Raw genomic sequence first — 20343 nt, 5'->3', positions numbered from 1 at the left:
TTTTTATGTGATTTATTTTTATTAAGCATTATTTTTTTTTCTCATAAATGTGAAGATGTAAGAATAAAAAAACGAATTCTCCCAACCCTTATTTTGAAAATACTAGTTTTTCATATACAAAATGTACAAAGTTAACAAAGTGAAACAACAACAATAAAATAATAACAAAACAACATTATCTGTATTTTTACATATGAAAGACTTTTTATTATTCATTTTTGAATTGATGCAGGCTCTATTTCTTTAATGTTATCTGTGTTAAATATTCATAACTTTTTTAAGTAGAAAAAATGAAAATAATTGGTAGGACTTATTTTTTGGTCTGCAAGATGCATGGAAGACTCAATAAAGTGAATTCATGTGGCCTTATTGGTGATATTTAGTGTATCAATTTTGTGAACTTACTTAAATGACAAAGAAACAGAACACTATATTAGATATAGGAAGATGTGGTATGAGTGCCAATGAGACAACTCTCCATTATTTATATTAGTTGAGATTTATATTTTTGACTTGTAAACTTTATTTCATTAGAAAAAGTGAAAAACATGCAGATAGGAATGGACCACACTAAACAAGTTTAGAAATCAGAAATAAAGATGTTTACTATCACTACAGAAGAATAAATGAAAAAAACAAAGAAGAAATTAATATACAAACAAATAAAATGTTGGAACTTACTGATCATACATTTGTACATTAATAATATATTTCGTAACTATTGAAGAGTACAAAGTACACTCAATTTATGTCTTTTTTTTGTTCATTGAACCATGAAATCAATCGCACTTCTGTTTTCTTCTTATTGTGTCATGATTGCTAAATAAATCAGTGAACAGGTAATAAATAGATATATATATATATATATATATATATACAACTCGTCTAAACATCAACCCAACAATGTTAGATCTGTAAATTTGCTTTCGCAAATTTTTGGTTCTTCCCTCGCCGGGATTCGAACCCATGCTACTGTGATATCGTGACACCAAATCGCCTGCACTGCAGCCGTCCCGCTAGACCACACGACCACCTGGGCTCTCAATAAGTCCTATATATATATATATATACACGAGTCTAAATTGAAAACTACGTTCAAACCTATGATTGCGTTGGATAAAAACCGCAATTTTTATGTGTGTGCACGTAAAACAAATTTTGTTGTAGAAAGGTCTAAATACAGCACAAACAACATTTTCCAAAAGACCAAAAAAGTGAAAAAGTATATTTAAACAAAGCGCATTTGACTAACAGGTCGAACAACTGATGTTCTTAAACCCTGCTGACTGCCATTGGCGATTGACAAATAAAATTGATCACGAGATGTAACAAAATGGATCTTAATATAAAATTAATACTAAACAGAAAACGATAATTTTGTGACCAAGATGTCATGCCACAAACACAAGGTGTCAATATATATATATATATATATATATAGCCAATTTTACTCAGTATATCTTTCTATATTTACTGCTACTTATAAGAGATGACATGGTTCAGTGAACAGATAAGCAAACTATTATAATAAATACACTCAAAAATTAGCTGTAAAATAAATACACAAAGTCATATAAACATATTACAATGAGAGCAAAAACAAATGACCGATTAAGCAAACATATGATAACACATTTATTTATTATCATTTCTCAAATTCATAAAAAAAAATAAAAAACAACAAAATATCGTTAATATATTAACTTTGGTTAATGCTGTGGTTTTTAACGTGAGCAATTACACATATACTGATTACAACACATTTAATTGTTAAACAAGGTTTTATAATCTCATGACCTACGTTTGACCTTAATATCTTTAACACTGACCTTGAATTACAAGGTCATAACCTTTCTGATCTACTTCATAGGTATTCATAGCTATAGGTATCACATTATTAATTAACCGTTATTTTACATCATAAACCTTTATTCGTTAAACCAATTGACCTGAAAGTGGTCAAATATATTTAAAAAAGAATTCTATCAAATTAAATTGTCCCACAAATGAAGAAAGGACTTGTCTAAATTCTGGTTTTACAATTTTGATTTAACTGACAAAATGGAAACAATCATGCTTGTATAACAAATCTTAATCAAACTGACCACTTGTAACATTGATTGGTGTTTAACACCACTTTCAATACTATTGTGCTTTTTCATGGGGTCAGTTTTATTGGTGGAGGAAGCCAGAGTGCCCAGAGAAAACCATGACCTTCAGTAGGAAAATCACTTGTAAGAAAATTGATCACAATTTTGAATGTTTTACACTGTATTATATTTTCAATTTTAATGTAAGTGTTAATCAAAATTAAGGCATAATGAGTTCAATTCAATTATTAAATACAGATATATATTATGTACATTTTATACATATTTTGTGATTTACATGTATTGCAAATGAGTCTGTTTACATGAAGCCATGTGAACTGTAAAAGTCATAGCTCTTCTACTGTGAATATTTTTGATGCAAAGTAAAAATTGTTTTCACCTCTTCACTTTTGTAATAAACCCTATTCTAAAGAATCTTATTCTAAACAATATTAGTATAAAAATGAAAGTTTAAAAGAATATTATGAAACCAAGTCAAAATGGCACATTTTATTAATTCTACAACCAAATCAAAAAGAAAACCTATTGTCAGCTTTGTTTTATGTACAAAAAGTTAATCTACTTATTGAAAAAATGCACAAAAATATAAAATCTATTTCTCTTCCAAAAAATATGAATTTCTTGGACGGTGGATGATGTTGTTAGTTAGATCACAGACTAAGGTTTTCTTATATAATATCATAAATAGCCTTATATTTATTTACATGCAGCATATATATAGAAATTTGTGTATGTCTATTCTTTGTCATATTTAAAATACATATAAATTTGCTTTTTTTCTTCACTATAAATTAACCTGTTTCGACTAGACTTTACCTGTATTCATAAATAAAAGTAAAAATGTAAAAAAAAAATAAACATTATTTCATTCTGTTGCCCATACAATACCCTGGTGAACTTACAATTAATCTTATTGGATCATCTAAGTCCTCTTCACAATTCTTTTATTTTGTAATTGGCTTTATTTATGGTCATGCACATTTAAATTTTGAAATATTTCAGAGAAAATGGCAAAGTCATGATATTTTTAAATGAAATGAAATTTCTATTGAGTAGGATAATATCATAGATTTGTTAAGGATTTTACAATAACTTTATTCTAAAGATTTCTATGTTAATTAGTTGCTATGGAGAGGCAGCACAATAATGAAAGACTGAGAGTGAAATCACAGGTGATGTCCCTATCCTAGTCCCTTTACAATGTGTCTAGCAAGACAAGGTAGGAAAATTTGTAAATTTAACCAATTAAAATACCCTATTAAACCAACAATAAATCATTTTAAACTGAGAAGCAATTATTTATCTTCATATAAAATGCAAATCACTTTGTACAATTTCACCAAGTTTTCATGTTATGATTCAAAATTTCTCCAGATTTTTTCCTACACATATATAATAAAGGTGAAGTTTAATCATTAAAAAGCTAACAACATCTATTTTTTGTGAGACAGCAAATATGTATATAGGACAACAATGGATAAAAAAAATAGTTCTGCTTAATCATAACAATTTTCATCTTCAAATTTACCATTCCACATAAATGTAACAAGAAACCTATCAAATTATCCTGAGAAGATCAAGGCATGAGTCACACAATTATGGTCTAGTTTAAGGTGGTTCCCAACACTTTCACTAAAATTAATTCGACTTGTTTAAAAATTGTAGATACACCAATTTTGGATCAATTCCCTCTAATGTGAGAAAGTAGTTCTACGGAAAAAAAATACATTGTCACTACAGAAAACATGTAATACTAAAGATGTTACTGGTTTGCAAATTTTATTTGGTAAATTGGCATAAAATCTAAATAAGTTATAGTAAATTCTTGGAATTTGGTAAATACACAAGTAAAGACAGCTAGACAACTAAACAACTATCAGTAAAACTATGTCAGCAGAATTATTGCTTTGTAAGAAATATAAATCTATTCATTTTTAAACAAAACAAAAAAAATTATCTTTTAGAACAAGTATACTTATATAACCCTCAATAACTTTATGGTGTTTGAAACACTAAAGTTCTTCAATCGATATATAGAAGAACTTGTAATAACAATAATAAAATCAATAAAAACAAAACAGCTATATAAATGAATCTCTTAAGACAATATGGAAGCCTTATATATTCTGCATAGATCTTGTTTACAATACTGTAACTGTATCTATTCCCATTCAGTTATTTCATTTGCATAATTTCTTACAAATAAACATATATATATTGTGTAGTTTTGGCTATTTGTTGTACAAAATGTTTCAACAATGTACATTTATTTCTTTCAATGATATGTTGATCACCTCATGGATACAAACTTAGTCAATGAGATATTAAAAAAGTATCTCAGCTTGGCACAATACATATAATGGATACCTATCACACTAAAAAAAGAAATCTATGCAGCATCTTCTAAGAGGTCAATTTATGCATGCTTATTTTTCTTGTAAATCAAAAAAATATTTCAATACTGTCTGAAGTTTTAATATTGCCCTATTCATTCTTGAATAAGTGATGTTCAAATTAAGACATTGAATTTACAGTATTCAAATTAAAATTTATCGGCACAGCACTTTAAAAATAATCTGGAAATATATTTTCATAATTTCAAAATACAATTTGTACTTTAAAATCAAAGATAAATTAAAGCTGAAAATGTTTGCTAACAGAGCACGGCATAATTATGACTTGATATGCATATATATATCTTTAAAAATAGACAATAAAACCATTATGAAAATAAGTACAGTTACTTTAAGACAATCAATGCTGACCCTTTAATAAATTTTTATTATACAATTCATGAACATTTTCCTCGTCGGAGCTTTCATCATGGTATTCAAATCTTCCGTGAAGCAATTTGTTTTTGACAGGCTGGTCGAAGTCGTCATCCTCATCGTCATCATCATCATCAAATCTGATTTTACTGAACCCTTTGTGTTGTGGTGTATAACGACTTTTGACACACATCGCCATGGTTACCAGTATTACTATTACTAAAACTACAACAGCTGTTTGAAAAAAGAAATGATACATTTAAAAAATTATTAAAAGTGCTGCTTTACAAACGTTATTGTGTTTTATTTTTGACATTTGGTCTAGATTGGCAAATTGGGGAAGTTTGCGCACAAAGTTAAAATCAGTTTGACAATATCATATTTTGTGCTTGTACCAAGCTAGACTATATCTTGACCATAAGCTATTTGTTGGATCTTTGTTTTTAATAAAAAAAAATAGTTTTCCTGTATGGCCTAAAATCAACATAAAAATAATGTTTTTTTGTTTTTTCAGCTTGGTTTATGGTGTCTTCATATGTTTTCTGATGATAAGCTCTATATTTTTATGTATGTTGTTTTATTTTGTTCTTTTTTGTATAAATTGTAAAAGTATAGATCTCACACATATGTTTTTTTAAATTTTAAATGAAATGGAAAAACAATATTGAATACATTACCTCCTGTCTCAGACACTTTTGTTTTAATTAGCACTAAAACATAAACTGTTTGCTATTCCAGTAGTTAAATATGTACTCAGGTCATGTTTATGAATTTTGGCAGCTGTTTGGTTTTTTTTTAGTGTAAAATATTTTACCCCAATCACCCACTTTGCTTTTCATTGAAGATAAGAAGATAACTACCAAATTTTAAGGAGATTCTAGATTATCATTTGTAACAATATCAGACCTAAAACATAAAGTCTGAGTCAGTCTTTTCTCACCATTTATCAAATATGAAATTTAGCAGTAAAATCTTATGCAAGCATAGCTAGAATTATAATCACACAAACATACCCTAGTTTATAGTATATCTCTGAATTTCTCACTTAATTAAAGAACCTTAGTGAGCACGCTCACATACCCCACGTCTCCACATTGTCATTGGAGAAATTAAATAAGTATAAGAAAAAAAATTGTATAAGAAAAAATACTGAATAATAATTTCCTGTCAATATACACATCTACATAGTATGTCCTTATTATCTTCAAAATTTCATGAAATTCTGTTGTGTGTTTTCAGAGGAGTTGAGATGACAAACTGTTGCAGAAGTACATTGAAGCAAATAAGTTCAAAGGGGCATAACTCCTAGAAAAAAAATTGAATCATAATTTGCTGTTGATATGCACATCTACGTAGTATGTCCTTATTATCTGAAAAGGTTTCATGAAATTCTGTTGTGTGGTTTAAGAGGAGTTGCGATGACAAACTGTTGCAGTAGTACATTAAAGTAAATAAGTTCAAAGGGGCGTAACTCCTAGAAAAAAAATTTCCCGTCAATATGCACAACTACATAGTATGTCCTTATTATCTGAAAAGGTTTCGTGAAATTCTGTTGTGTGGTTTGAGAGGAGTTGCGATGACAAGAAACAGGACTGACGGACGGACTGAAGGACGGACGGACGGACGGACGGACGGACGGACGGACGAACGGACGGACGGACAGGTCAAAAACATTATACCCTCCGCAACTTCGTTGCGTGGGGTATAATAAATGACCCTGTAATAAAACACTTACCAATAACCATCATAACTTTTGCACGAGATAGTCCTAAAATATTTTCTTCTTTCTCTAAAAACACTATCTTGCTGGATGTTTTCTCTTCTCCAAAATTCTTTGATACTACGATTTTCTGAAAAAGTTAAATAAACATATGTTTTTAAATCCAATTTCCAAAACGATTTATAAATGATACTTTTTTTAAGAGAACAACTATAATCTTTCCACTTATTCTGATATAAATTATAAATATCACAGCATATTTTGATTGGCTACAGTGTTCTCCACAGGATTTTAGGATAGCACTGTGGTAAGAGCGTAACTTTCGACAATTCTCAGTAACTTTCTCGCGGCGCGCGGTTTGTTTGTAATTAATTTGTTATGTATTTTTCTTATAGTATGAAATTGATGTTTTCTATTGTATTAAATGATGTCCTCATCATGCTCATGGCAGTTACCACTTAAATATCACAAGTTAGTGATGACATTTAAGTGCATTAAAAATGATGCCCCATCATATCTTACTAACAAGTTCCATTATGTTTCAGACAGAAATCCATACCCCTTGAGAAATGCTGTTCAAGGAAACCTCATACTCCCTAAACCAAAAACAGAATTGTTCAAAAAATCTTTTATGTATTCTGGACCATTCTTGTGGAATAATTTGCCAATACCGTTAAGAAATATTACAAATGTTAATTCTTTCAAATACAAAATAACAGATCATTTATTGAAATCAACCTAGCTATATCAATAATATTAAAAACTGATCATGTCATCATGTTTACTTTTTTTCATCACATTTTATCAAGTTGTATTAAACATTATTATCATACTTGACTTTTTATACTAATGTATGCAATGTATATGTTTGCATTTTGTTTGATTTCTCATGATGAGGGCCTCAGGGAAGATTAGTTATATAGCTAACTGTGTAACCCTCTTAAAATAAAGTATTGTTGTTGTTGTTGTTGTTGTTTGTTAATGTTATTGTCTGAATATAGAAAAAGAGTCTTTTTTTCTCCATTGTAAATTTATATATAATCCTCATATTATCTGTGTAAAAAACCCCAAGGAGAAGACTTTTTCCATGATGGGTCTTTACCTGACTGCCTATGTGAAGATTTCTTAGCACTAACAGGTGACGTTGCAGAACATGTAGGACCAACAATAAAGTCATTATCAGCTTCTGTGTTTGGTTTTGTAACCCACTGTAGCAGGGTACTATTAACCTTACAACATTTGACAGGAATTGACATTTTTTTGCAAACTGATTTCTCATTTTTCTGACATTAACGTTTTATAATATTCAAATGGCTTCATCCAATCTGGACATCGAGAAAGTGAATTTCTCAAATCGTATCAGCTTGGTGTTTGTTTTTCTAATGTTTTCAAATGGTAAAATTCATTACTGCAGAATTGCCGACTAAACAATTATTAGTTCGAATAGGTGATAATTAAGACTTGCTCATTTTTTCGGGGTTCATATGGATAGTAAACTCGGCAATTTGTAACAAACCCCTGTGTTTGATCGTTTCGAAAACCATCGTTTGTTCAAAGTTCATAAAACAAGTTTGTGAGTGTCGTCGGGAAATGCGGTCAATTTATTTCATCTCATTTTATTCATAAATGCCTCTATTTATTCTTTTAATTAAAAAAATAGATGTCAATGTTGAATGTTAGTTTATTTTGATCTTCCTAAGTCGGCATTTAGTAAAATTTATTAGGCTGGTCCCGCAGATTTACTTAAAACAACGGAAATAATTCATTCAGAAATAGTAAACCAGTCGATCATGTGATCCGAAGTGAAAAATAAGCAGGAAATTTGAAAAAATTACGAAAAATTACGCTGCGGTCAGTGCAATAGATCAGCCGGAAATTGTGATAGCGCAGAAAAGCAGAGCGCTAAAACGGCCTTATCATGAGCTCACATCTTACAACAAATTTAGACAGCCCGGAGAGTTGATTTAAAATGGTATTATACCCAAGAAAGGTAGATTCATCTATTTCATACTAACTTGTGTAAAATCTTGATAACCATGGCAATGGAATACAAGGTCATAATGACCTGGAGGTAGATAGACATGGAAACGACCTTTAGCATCTACAGAGAAATTTCTTGAAGATCCCTTTATTGTGACAGTAGCATTTTCCATGGGTCTTTGTTCTTCTTTGTTTTGTACCACTCCTGTGAACCCTCGTCCTGCTTCGTTCAGAAGATGAAGAAGAGGCTGCCGATGCTGATGCCAAGACTGAAGTAATTGATGTCCATCAGGATAGTCACAACATCCTGTGTATATCTCCATGGCAACTGATCCAATATAATCAAAGGCATAGTCCTGTAAAAATTTCATTGAGAATAAAAAATTTGATCAATGAATAACTACCAGATGAAAAGAACAGATATACAGATATATGGTATATATGATAGGCAATATGGATTGAATGAATATGTTGACCTTTGTTTTAAGGTGAAACTTTTCATTCTTTGTGTCCTTAGGTTCCTGTCTTATTGACCTTATTTGGAAATGATCAATATATTGAATAAACTGTGCCTACAGGGATTGAAGTTAAAATATTGGTATGGTGGCCCAAAGTTTAAAATTTAGGTAGCTAATATATATAGTTCTATAATAGAAAAACAGAAATTTTAGAAGCACACACCAAATTAAGGGGCCATTTTTGAGTGGGCCTCTGCTAATTTCAAACCCTGCCTATATTACTATTCTTCATCTTGAAATTACAATTCATCAACAAATTTTAAAGCTTACACCGTACACCAAGGTCAACCCCATCAAACATCACCTTAAGCAGCACATCTTGATAAAATTCTTTACATCCTCAGCTGTCTAGTTTATTTCAAACAACTTATAACAGGAGTCATAAACTGACAAACAGAAAATTAATTTCTAGTTAAAGCATCAAGTACTTGTGAATTGAAAAATTTCTGAGCGCATCTATAACTGCTATTGTTTTTTCCAAGATTCATAAGTCTACGCTGAAATATCCCAAAATCATTGTTTATTCTTTTATCTTTTCACTTATAATTGTCAAAGATTTCTCTATAAATTACTCACAAGTAAGCTGCCATCATGAGCATGTAAGGCACTAGCTGGTACTATAGCTGCAGGGAAATGTTCAGCTACAAAGATAATATAATCAGGTCAAACTCTATATATACAATATACTTATAACACTTTTAAGAAATGGCTAAAATACATAAGACTGCACAGAATCCGATATTTGCAAAAAAAGAATATATCTGTTATTGTAATATTCTTGAAAAACAAACAAAAAAAAACATTTGTATATGTTCATGGTAAATTTATTGTGTATATGAATATCGGGAATAAGATTATCAGCAAGTTGGATAGAAATATTCATGATCTATCAAAACCATGTAGAACCCTATACCTTATTTTTTTTTATTTACAGGATATGAACTTGGAAGTTCCACTCTAATTTCAAAAGTTATGGGACTAAGCTATCAGTCAAAAGAAAAGCCTTTTCTTCATAAAAAAAATACCTATTTGCAAATAAAATTCTGTCTTTATTCATTATCTTTAATTATATTGTGCATTGAATGCCCTTTAAAACAGTTTCAGGGGTTTAAATTATGAGTATACAAAATCTGAAATTAAAAATGTACCTTGATCCTGATGGTTTATTATTACAATATAAATATAAATCAATTCTATAAGAAGAATTCAAACTTCTATAATTTTAGTCCTACCTGTATTGTTACACCCAAACAGTCCAGCTTTCAGGGCCTCATGATGTTTGATAAAAGCAGATCCCAATTGAACAGTGGCTGCATTATCTACATTACCAAACCTTTTGTCTGAAATAGATCAATTCTAGCAAATGTAAATTTCATATTCTTTTTTGTTGGTTTACTGGGATGCTGTCTTTTTTTAAATCATGAAAAAAGCAACATACCTACTAACAAAACATGGCTTATTTTACATGAAATGGAGAAAGAAAACTTCAGTGTAAAAGTCATCTAAATACCAATAGAAAACAGATACCATCACTGCTTTTGGGCATATATGATATTTCTTCAATTTTGAGAGCTGAGATATGTGCATGCAGCATTGGAGTTTAAAATTGTGAAATTGAAATGTTAGTAGTATAAAAATATCATATCTCAATGGATGAGCAGAAAAACATTCTTATACAATGTTGAGGTGAGGCTCATCTAGTATTACACTGAATTCATTTATTACAGATTTTTTTATTATCGTGGGTACCATTTTTCATGGATTGAGGGACGAATGTATATTTGACAATATTTGATTTTGTAGTTTTGTCCAAGTTAGCATATAATGCAATAGAAAGCTAAAAATTATTGATCATTTTAATTTTTTGTAAAGCATTGCCTATGAAATCCAAAAAATTAGTTTCCACAAAAATTAATAAAAGCGTGAATTTTGATAATCATTTACAGCTTTTACATTAATGCTAGCAAGACAAATCTTTGTTTGGCTTGCTTGCTTTGTTTGTATCAGTGTTTGCTCAAGCATGGTAATTAAGATAGGCGGGGCTTCAGCTTGTATACATCATACTTAGATTGTATTGGACGTTATGTCTGAGGTTAAGGACACATAATTTTAAAACATCACATGACAAATATTCTCACATGTTTTCTCACCTGTAAAAATAAAATAATTTGTCAATGAAAGAAAAATATAAACTTTTTTCTTGTATGAGGCTGAGAAACTGGCCTTCAACATGAATTGACCTAATATTGTTTTTATAACATACCAATCTATTAGTTCAGTCAGTTATTTCCATGTCTGTCCTTCGATTATGCAACTCAAGAAAATATTCCAAAATGGGAAACAATTGTATCGAAAAGAGAAAATCGAGTGCACCTTTTTTATGTTAGGGTGTGTTTGAGATGAATATTTTGTCTTGAAAATGTACGAAACAAGAGTATTTGATGCATCATCTCGCTATCATTTTATATAGCAAAGCTACAGGTTGACTTTATAACATAAAAAAAATCACAGTACTAAAAGATGAAATATAGGGTCAAGTGAAATACCTATCCAATGGATCACAAAATCAGAGTATGTGTTCGCATAGCTATTTTACTAAAAGTGCTTGACGACAGTCTTTAAGTTGGATCTCTGAAAAAAAATTGTCTTCCGTTTCTACGATTGTGAAAATGAACTGGTGTAATAGGAAGATAATTTAGACGAAGTAGAATCCTGTCTGTATTGTATATTTACAGGTAAGGAAACATGTGAGAATATGTATCATGTGATGTTTTAAAATTTAGTGTCCTTAACCTCCAACATAACGTCCAATAAAATTTAAGTATGATGTATACAAGCTGAAGCCCCGCCTATCTTAATTACCATGCTTGAGCAAACATTGATACAAACAACGCAAGCAAGCCAAACAAAGATTTGTCTTGCTAGCATTAATGTAAAAGCTGTAAAAATCGTTAAAAAAACAGCTATACCCATGAAATCAACAAAAGTTTGGTATCCTACTAATTAATAATTAATCCACTGTATTTCAAACTTGAGTTTATATCAAACAAATTAAATATAAATTCTCATTTATTATGAAACCTATATATAATAGTGGCACGAAGGTCGATTTGTTTGTGGAAGAGTTAAAATACCTGTCTGTCCTTTAGAGAAGTATGGATGTGTTATAATTTGAGATCCTCCATTGAGTATAATGATCACACTAGGATGGTGTTTATATGTGAGAGAGATTACTTACCTGTTTGCCCTTTAGAGTAGTATGGGTGTGTTATAATTTGAGATCCTCTGTTGAGTATAATGGTCACACTAGGATGGTGTTTCTATTTGAGAGAGATTACTAACCAGTTTGCCCTTTTGAGTAGTATGGGTGAGTTATAATTTGAGATCCTCTGTTGAGTATAATGGTCACACTAGGATGGTGTTTCTATTTGAGAGAGATAACTAACCAGTTTGCCCTTTAGAGTAGTATGGGTGAGTTATAATTTGAGATCCTCTGTTGAGTATAATGGTCACACTAGGATGGTGTTTGTTTGTGGTAGAGATTACTCACCTGATTGCCCTTTAGAGTAGTATGGGTGTGTTATAATTTGAGATCCTCTGTTGAGTATAATGGTGACACTAGGATGGTGTTTGTATGTGGAAGAGATAACTAACAAGTTTGCCCTTTAGAGTAGTATGGGTGAGTTATAATTTGAGATCCTCTGTTGAGTATAATGGTCACACTAGGATGGTGTTTATATGTGAGAGAGATTACTGACCTGTCTGCCCTTTAGAGCAGTATGGGTGTGTTATAATTTGAGATCCTCCATTGAGTATAATGGTCACACTAGGATGGTGTTTCTATTTGAGAGAGATTACTCACCAGTTTGCCATTTAGAGTAGTATGGGTGAGTTATAATTTGAGATCCTCCATTGAGTATAATGGTCACACTAGGATGGTGTTTATATGTGAGAGAGATAACTAACCAGTTTGCCCTTTAGAGTAGTATGGGTGTGTTATAATTTGAGATCCTCTATTTAGTATAATGGTCACACTAGGATGGTGTTTCTATTTGAGAGAGATAACTAACCAGTTTGCCCTTTAGAGAAGTATGGATGTGTTATAATTTGAGATCCTCTATTTAGTATAATGGTCACACTAGGATGGTGTTTCTATTTGAGAGAGATAACTAACCAGTTTGCCCTTTAGAGTAGTATGGGTGTGTTATTATTTGAGATCCTCTGTTAAGTATAATGGTCACACTAGGATGGTGTTTCTATTTGAGAGAGATAACTAACCAGTTTGCCCTTTAGAGTAGTATGGGTGTGTTATTATTTGAGATCCTCCATTGAGTATAATGGTCACACTAGGATGGTGTTTCTATTTGAGAGAGATAACTAACCAGTTTGCCCTTTAGAGTAGTATGGGTGTGTTATAATTTGAGATCCTCCATTGAGTATAATGGTCACACTAGGATGGTGTTTCTCCATCCAGGACATTAAAAGTTTGGTCTCTACAGCCCTCTGGCTCCCACTTGTAATGTTACTGTACATACCTAAAATATAAATAGAATTGAAATATTACTTGTGAATAAACAAATATATATTGATTAATTGGGGTTTAATGCTACTTTCAGCACTAATTGTTATTTCGTGGCAATCAAATTTTATTGGTGATAGAAACCGAGTGCCAAAAGAGAATCACCAACCTTTGGCAGGAAAATGGACAACCAGGTGACCTTCTGCTGTTGTCTGTTCTATGGTTGGGTTGTTGTCTCTTTGACACATTCCCCATTTTAATTCTCAATTCTAATCCTATTCAATTAAGATTGGTGTTGAGTGCACCTGCCATGTGCAGGATTCAAACTTACAACTACAGTGTTGACAAACTAGCGATTCAGTAGTTAAACTACTGAGACCATTCAGCCATGGATTCTTGCTTTAATTACAAATATAGACATAATTGCAATGTTTTTGGTAAAAGGATTGTAAGAGTTCATTTAGAATACTTACACTATTATAGGGCTAACAGGGGAAAATACAACCATTTAATGTATCAAATGATTTTAATATTTTCATTTCTCCTGACTAGATGTCTTCATATAAAGGTCAAATATTCCAAACCTTTCGAAAAACTGTTTTATTGAGTGAAATTGTCTTTCTACCAATTTAAATGAGTATTTTAATGATTTTCTATCCTAACTTTTAGGAATTTATGAAAAAAGGCAACTGGACTTTTTTCATCTTTTAATATATTTAGCTTAATGTTACATGATGAAACTATTTCAACCTGTGAGGTGTGAAGTTCTAAAGATAAGTCTGCTAATAAAGGTCAATTAAAATGAAATGGGAAATTGAACTCAATCTTTATTACTAAAATTTATTCACTTAGGGGAGGCACGACATTTCTTTAATGTCAAAAGTTCCACTTTAATATTTGAGGATTTTTTTTATTGAATTTACAAATTTATTAAGTCAAAATTTTTAGCCATGGTGACATTTATCAATAACATATACCAACAGTCACTTACTTGGAAAGTTTGTGTTAAGATCAATATTTTTGCCATTAGTGACCCCATGTTGTCCAGCACACTGTCCAGCAGTGGCTATCCTTGTGCCATCTGGGTTTAACATGGGCACAATGTGTAGCTCCATAGTATCAAACATCTGAAATTATAACAAATAATGACATGTTCATAACAAGAGTGCACACGCTGAAATGTCTTACCTTCTTTACTAATCATTGATATTATGTTGATAGTCCTAAATATAAAGCTTTATTACAACTGTCACATAAACTCAACATTAACCAAGAAAACTAAACCTTGATCAATGAACCATGAAAATGAGGCCAAGATCAGAGGAACCATGCCAGGCAGACATGTACAGCTAACAATTCTTTCATACAACAAATAAAGTTGACCTATTGCTTATAAATTAAGAAAAACAAAACTAAAACACAAATACTGAACACTTAGTAATGAACTGTGAAAATGAGGTCACAGTCATTTAAAACCTGTGCGACTGACATATGGATCATAAAATATTTCAATACACCAAATGTAGTTGACCTATTGCATATAGTATTAGAAAAATAGACCATAACTCAAAAACTTAACTTTGACCACTGAACCATGAAAATGAGGTATAGGTCAGATGACACATGTCAGCTAGACATGTACACCTTACAATCATTCCATACACAAAATATAGTAGACCTATTGCATTTTAGGATAAGAAAAACAGACCAAAACACAAAATATGCATGAAAATGAAGTCAAGGTCAGATGACAAGATGACCTTGCAAGGTACGCACATACCAAATATAGTTATCCTATAACTTAAAATAACAGAGAATTTAACATTACAAAAAATCTTTAACTTTTTTTTCAAGTAGTCACTGAACCATGAGGTCAAGGACATTGGACATGTGACTGACGGAAAGTTCGTAACATGAGGCATCTATATACAAAGTATGAAGCATATAGGTCTTCCACCTTTTAAAATATAAAGCTTTTAAGAAGTTAGCTAACGCCACCGCCATCGTAGCCAGATTACTATCCCTATATTGAGCTTTCTGCAATTAAAGTTGCAGGCTCAACAAAAAACTAAAGCTGTTTCTACATTTAATGTGTCATTTTTACAGAAATTTAAAAAAAAAAATCAATTTTCCTCAGGAATTGTCGCATTTAAATGCTTGCCAATTTATTTTACCCATGGTGTTTTGCTGATTTTTGTTTTGATTTCTTTTTTTGTTGGAACAATGAATAAAGATTTTCAATAATCGAACTAGTCTTATTATGAATAGATAGTTACTCATGCAATTGTAAATTGCAAAGATGGTAAAGGTTTTAAGTTCTGTATTCCTAACAACTATCTATGTTAAAATATTTAAGCACAATAAAAAAATAGTATAGCTCTACAAATGTAATTCTTAATTCATAAAAATATTATTGTTTGGCTCTGTGGTCAAGGTATTCCATAAATACAAACCTTAGAAATCATAAAATCTTTTCCATTATTTTCACAGATATCAATTGCAATCTGCAGCAAAAGTTCAGGCCCAACTGCTTCATTTCCATGGATACCAGCTATCATCAAAACATGTGATACAAATTTGTCTTTGTTATCTTGGTGACCTATGTTCAACATCATCACATCTCTCTTTTCTTGTGTTTTACCAAGGCTGCAAATAGAATTCATAACTTAGTTATTACCTTATCAAGATCAACAGTTCTCATCGATTTTAATATTTCTTCTGTTTTCATTGAGAACAATGAGAAACTATTGTGTCTGTCTGTTTTGTTCAAGCATCCGTGACAATATAATGGAATGTGATACGACTGTCATACAAGTGAGAGGTTTAGCTAGCTATAAAATCAGGTTCAATCCACCATTTTCTACATTTGAAAATGCCTGTACCAAGTCAGGAATATGACAGTTCTTGTCCATTCGTTTTTGATGCTTTTTGTTATTTGATTTTGCCATGTGATTATGGACTTTCCGAATTGATTTTCCTCTTAGTTCAGTATTTTTGTGATTTTACTTTTTAAACGGAAAGTATCTAACAGTTTAAAAGGTCAAGCGACCAGATGGGAGAAATCATGTGACCATATCACTACTCCCTAGTTAGCCTTATGGGTTGTATCAGTTGAATACTTAATACTTAATCTGGAAGACTATTGGTTATTTCATTTATGATAAAAACTATTCCTATTATTTTTACAACTTTTTCATCTTAACACAAAATAAAAGCAATGTTTATTTGAAACACATTTATTTTTATTGACATTTTTTACATATAATATTGCCAAGAGCTGCCACCAATTGTGATGTTGTTCTCAGTATCAGGACTCTATTTCACAATAGGTAGGAGGACGCAAAAGGACTCACCTAGCAAACTTCTAAAATTATAACTGGTAATAAGTCACATGACCAGTTATGAACACCTGACCAGACTCTTACCTCTCTAATGTCATGATAGAAGAACAGTTTTTGGTGACATTCCTGAGGGCTGACATCATCTCTAATGGTCTGTGGTAATCTATTTTCTCTACTTCTTTATTCAAATCAATCCTGATCTTTGATGTGTTGTATGGTTTAATTATAATCTGTTGTGTTTGTGGTTCATATCCTGTAATATTCACAAGACACCCATGCAGAACTCAGATTGTCAATAGAATGTGAATTTGCTTAATACAACTTTCAGCATTTAACATTTAAAGCTCACCTGGCCCGAAAGGGCCAAGTGAGCTTTTCCCATCACTTTGGGTCCGTCGTCGTCATCCGTCGTCGTTAACTTTTACAAAAATCTTCTCCTCTGAAACTACAGGGCCAAATTAAACCAAACTTGGCCACAAACATCATTGGGGTATCTAGTTTATAAAATGTGTCCAGTGACCCGGCCAACCAACCAAGATGGCCACCACGGCTAAAAAATAGAACATAGGGGTAAAATGCAGTTTTTGGCTGATAACTCAAAAACCAAAGCATTTAGAGCAAATCTGACATGGGGGGAAAATTGTTTATCAGGTCAAGATCTATCTGCCCTGAAATTTTCAGATGAATCGGACAACCCGTTGTTGGGTTGCTGCCCCTGAATCGGTAATTGTAAGGAAATTTTGCTGTTTTTGGTTATTATCTTGAATATTATTATAGATAGAGATAAACTGTAAACAGCAATAATGTTCAGCAAAGTAAGCTTTACAAATAAGTCAACATGACCGAAATGGTCAATTGACCTCCTAAGGAGTTATTGTCCTTTATAGTCAATTTTTAACAATTTTCATAAAATTTGTAAATTTTTATTAACATTTTCCCCTGAAACTACTGGGCCAAGTTCATTATAGATAGAGATAATTGTAAGCAACAAGACTGTTAAGTAAATTAAAGTACGATGCACAAACACATCATCATCACCAAAACACAATTTTGTCATGAATCCATATGCTTCCACTGTTTAATATTCACATAGACCAAGGTGAGCGACACAGGCTCTTTGGAGCCTCTAGTTATTTTTATTTACTCCCTATAAAATTTAAAGTTTGAAGCAGAAACATAAATAGATAAAAAGATATAATAATAACAAGAGGCTCTCAAGAGCCTGAATCGCTCACCTGAATTTTTTTGGTTTAATCTCTTATCAATGATTATTTTGGCTTTCCAATTTATTTAAATGTTCTTTGAATCGTCCTATTTTCTTCAAAAGCAAAAAAAAATCATTTTCTCCTATGTTCTATTTTAGCCATAGGAGCTATGTTTCTTGACATACAAGGAAATGAAATATAAAATTTATACTAGATACTCTGAAACTCTGAAACTCATTTAGCCTAAGTTTGGCTGAAATTGATACAGCAGTTTCATAAGAGAAGATTTTTTAAAGTAAGTCAACATGATGAACAAATTGTGAAAAAAGTCTTTAAAGGGCAATAACTCCTAAAGAGGTCAATTGACAATTTTGGTCAAATTGACTTATTTGTAGATCTTACTTTGCTGATCATATTTGCTGTTTACAGTTTATCTTTATCTATAATAATATTCAAGATAATGACCAAAAACTGCAAAATTTCCTTAAAATTACCAATTAAGTGGCAGCAACCCAACAATTGGATGTTTGATTCATCTGAAAATTTCAGGGCTGATAGATATTGACCTAATGAACATTTTTACTCCAGTCAGATTTGCTCTTAATGCTTTCGTTTTTGAGATATAAGCCAAAAACTGCATTTGACCCCTATGTTCTATTTTAAGTAACGGTGGCCATGTTTTTTGACGGATCAAAAATCAAAGCACACACTTTGTGCAGGATAATCTAAGGAACAACCATGCTAAGTTTTAACCAAATCCATTCAGTAGTTTGAGAGGAGAAGATTTTTTAAAGTTAGCAAATATGATGAACAAATTGTTAAAAATTGTCATTAAAGGACAATAACCCCTTGAGGGGTCAATTGACAATTTTGGTCATATTATCTTATTTGTAGATCTTACTTTGCTGATCTTTTTTGCTGTTTACAGTTTATCTTTATCTATAATAATATTCAAGATAATGACCAAAAACTGCAAAATTTCCTTAAAATTACCAATTAAGTGGCAGCAACCCAACAATGGTTTGTTTGATTCATCTGAAAATTTCAGGGCTGATAGATCTTGACCTAATGAACATTTTTACTCCATGTCAGATTTGCTCTAAATGCTTTCGTTTTTGAGATATAAGCCAAAAACTGCATTTGACCCCTATGTTCTATTTTAAGTAACGGTGGCCATGTTTTTTGACGGATCAAAAATCAAAGCACACACTTTGTGCAGGATAATCTAAGGAACAATCATGCTAAGTTTTAACCAAATCCATTCAGTAGTTTCAGAGGAGAAGATTTTTTAAAGTTAGCAAATATGATGAACAAATTGTGAAAAATTGTCATTAAAGGACAATAACCCCTTAAGGGGTCAATTGACAATTTTGGTCATATTAACTTATTTGTAGATCTTACTTTGCTGATCTTTTTTGCTGTTTACAGTTTATCTTTATCTATAATAATATTCAAGATAATGACCAAAAACTGCAAAATTTCCTTAAAATTACCAATTAAGTGGCAGTAACCCAACAATGGTTTGTTTGATTCATCTGAAAATTTCAGGGCTGATAGATCTTGACCTAATGAACATTTTTACCCCATGTCAGATTTGCTCTAAATGCTTTCGTTTTTGAGATATAAGCCAAAAACTGCATTTGACCCCTATGTTCTATTTTAAGTAACGGCGGCCATGTTTTTTGACGGATCAAAAATCGAAGCGCACATTTTGTGCAGGATATACTAAGGAACAATCATGTTAAGTTTCATTCAAATCCATTCAGTAGTTTCAGAGGAGAAGATGTTTGAAAAATTGTTAACGACGACGACGACGACGTCGACGACGACGACGACGACGACGACGACGACGGACGCCAAGTGATGAGAAAAGCTCACATGGCCTTTTAGGCCAGGTGAGCTAAAAATAAAGTAAGCTATGGATTCAATTAATTTTCCTGGGTATCAATTTTCGTGGAGAGAAGAAAACTTGCATTTTTGTGGATATGATTTGTGGTTTTGTCAATCTCTGCATACAAAGCCTATAGAAAATTTATAATTTGTTAAACATTTGAAATTGTGGTTCACATGTACCCACCAAACCCACGAAAATTGGTACCCAACAAATAATAATGAATCTTCAGTATATATTCAGCGTAAACTGGAATACAGTTAAAATATATATTACAGGTTCATCTAAAA

General features: G+C 31.4%; 1 protein-coding gene across 1 annotated transcript in view; it reads right to left on the bottom strand.

Annotated features, from left to right (window-relative positions):
• LOC139527712 (carboxypeptidase D-like) overlaps nucleotides 1–20343 on the bottom strand; it is a 36586-nt gene continuing 16243 nt past the window's right edge. Inside the window, exons 16-25 of the mRNA XM_071323337.1 lie at nucleotides 17042–17210; nucleotides 16070–16262; nucleotides 14608–14743; nucleotides 13480–13632; nucleotides 10330–10437; nucleotides 9674–9738; nucleotides 8615–8935; nucleotides 6615–6729; nucleotides 1407–5113; nucleotides 1–885 (exon numbers count right to left, since the gene is read on the bottom strand). Of these exons, the coding sequence (XP_071179438.1) occupies nucleotides 4866–5113; nucleotides 6615–6729; nucleotides 8615–8935; nucleotides 9674–9738; nucleotides 10330–10437; nucleotides 13480–13632; nucleotides 14608–14743; nucleotides 16070–16262; nucleotides 17042–17210 (1508 nt within the window). The 3' untranslated portion in view covers nucleotides 1–885; nucleotides 1407–4865. The remainder of the gene's footprint in view (nucleotides 886–1406; nucleotides 5114–6614; nucleotides 6730–8614; nucleotides 8936–9673; nucleotides 9739–10329; nucleotides 10438–13479; nucleotides 13633–14607; nucleotides 14744–16069; nucleotides 16263–17041; nucleotides 17211–20343) is intronic.

Source organism: Mytilus edulis, chromosome 6 (genome assembly GCF_963676685.1).
Source record: "Mytilus edulis chromosome 6, xbMytEdul2.2, whole genome shotgun sequence".
In the NCBI taxonomy this organism is placed as follows: domain Eukaryota; kingdom Metazoa; phylum Mollusca; class Bivalvia; order Mytilida; family Mytilidae; genus Mytilus; species Mytilus edulis.
The sequence above is the reverse complement of the archived record's forward strand: the minus strand, read 5'-3'. Positions and strand labels throughout refer to the sequence as shown.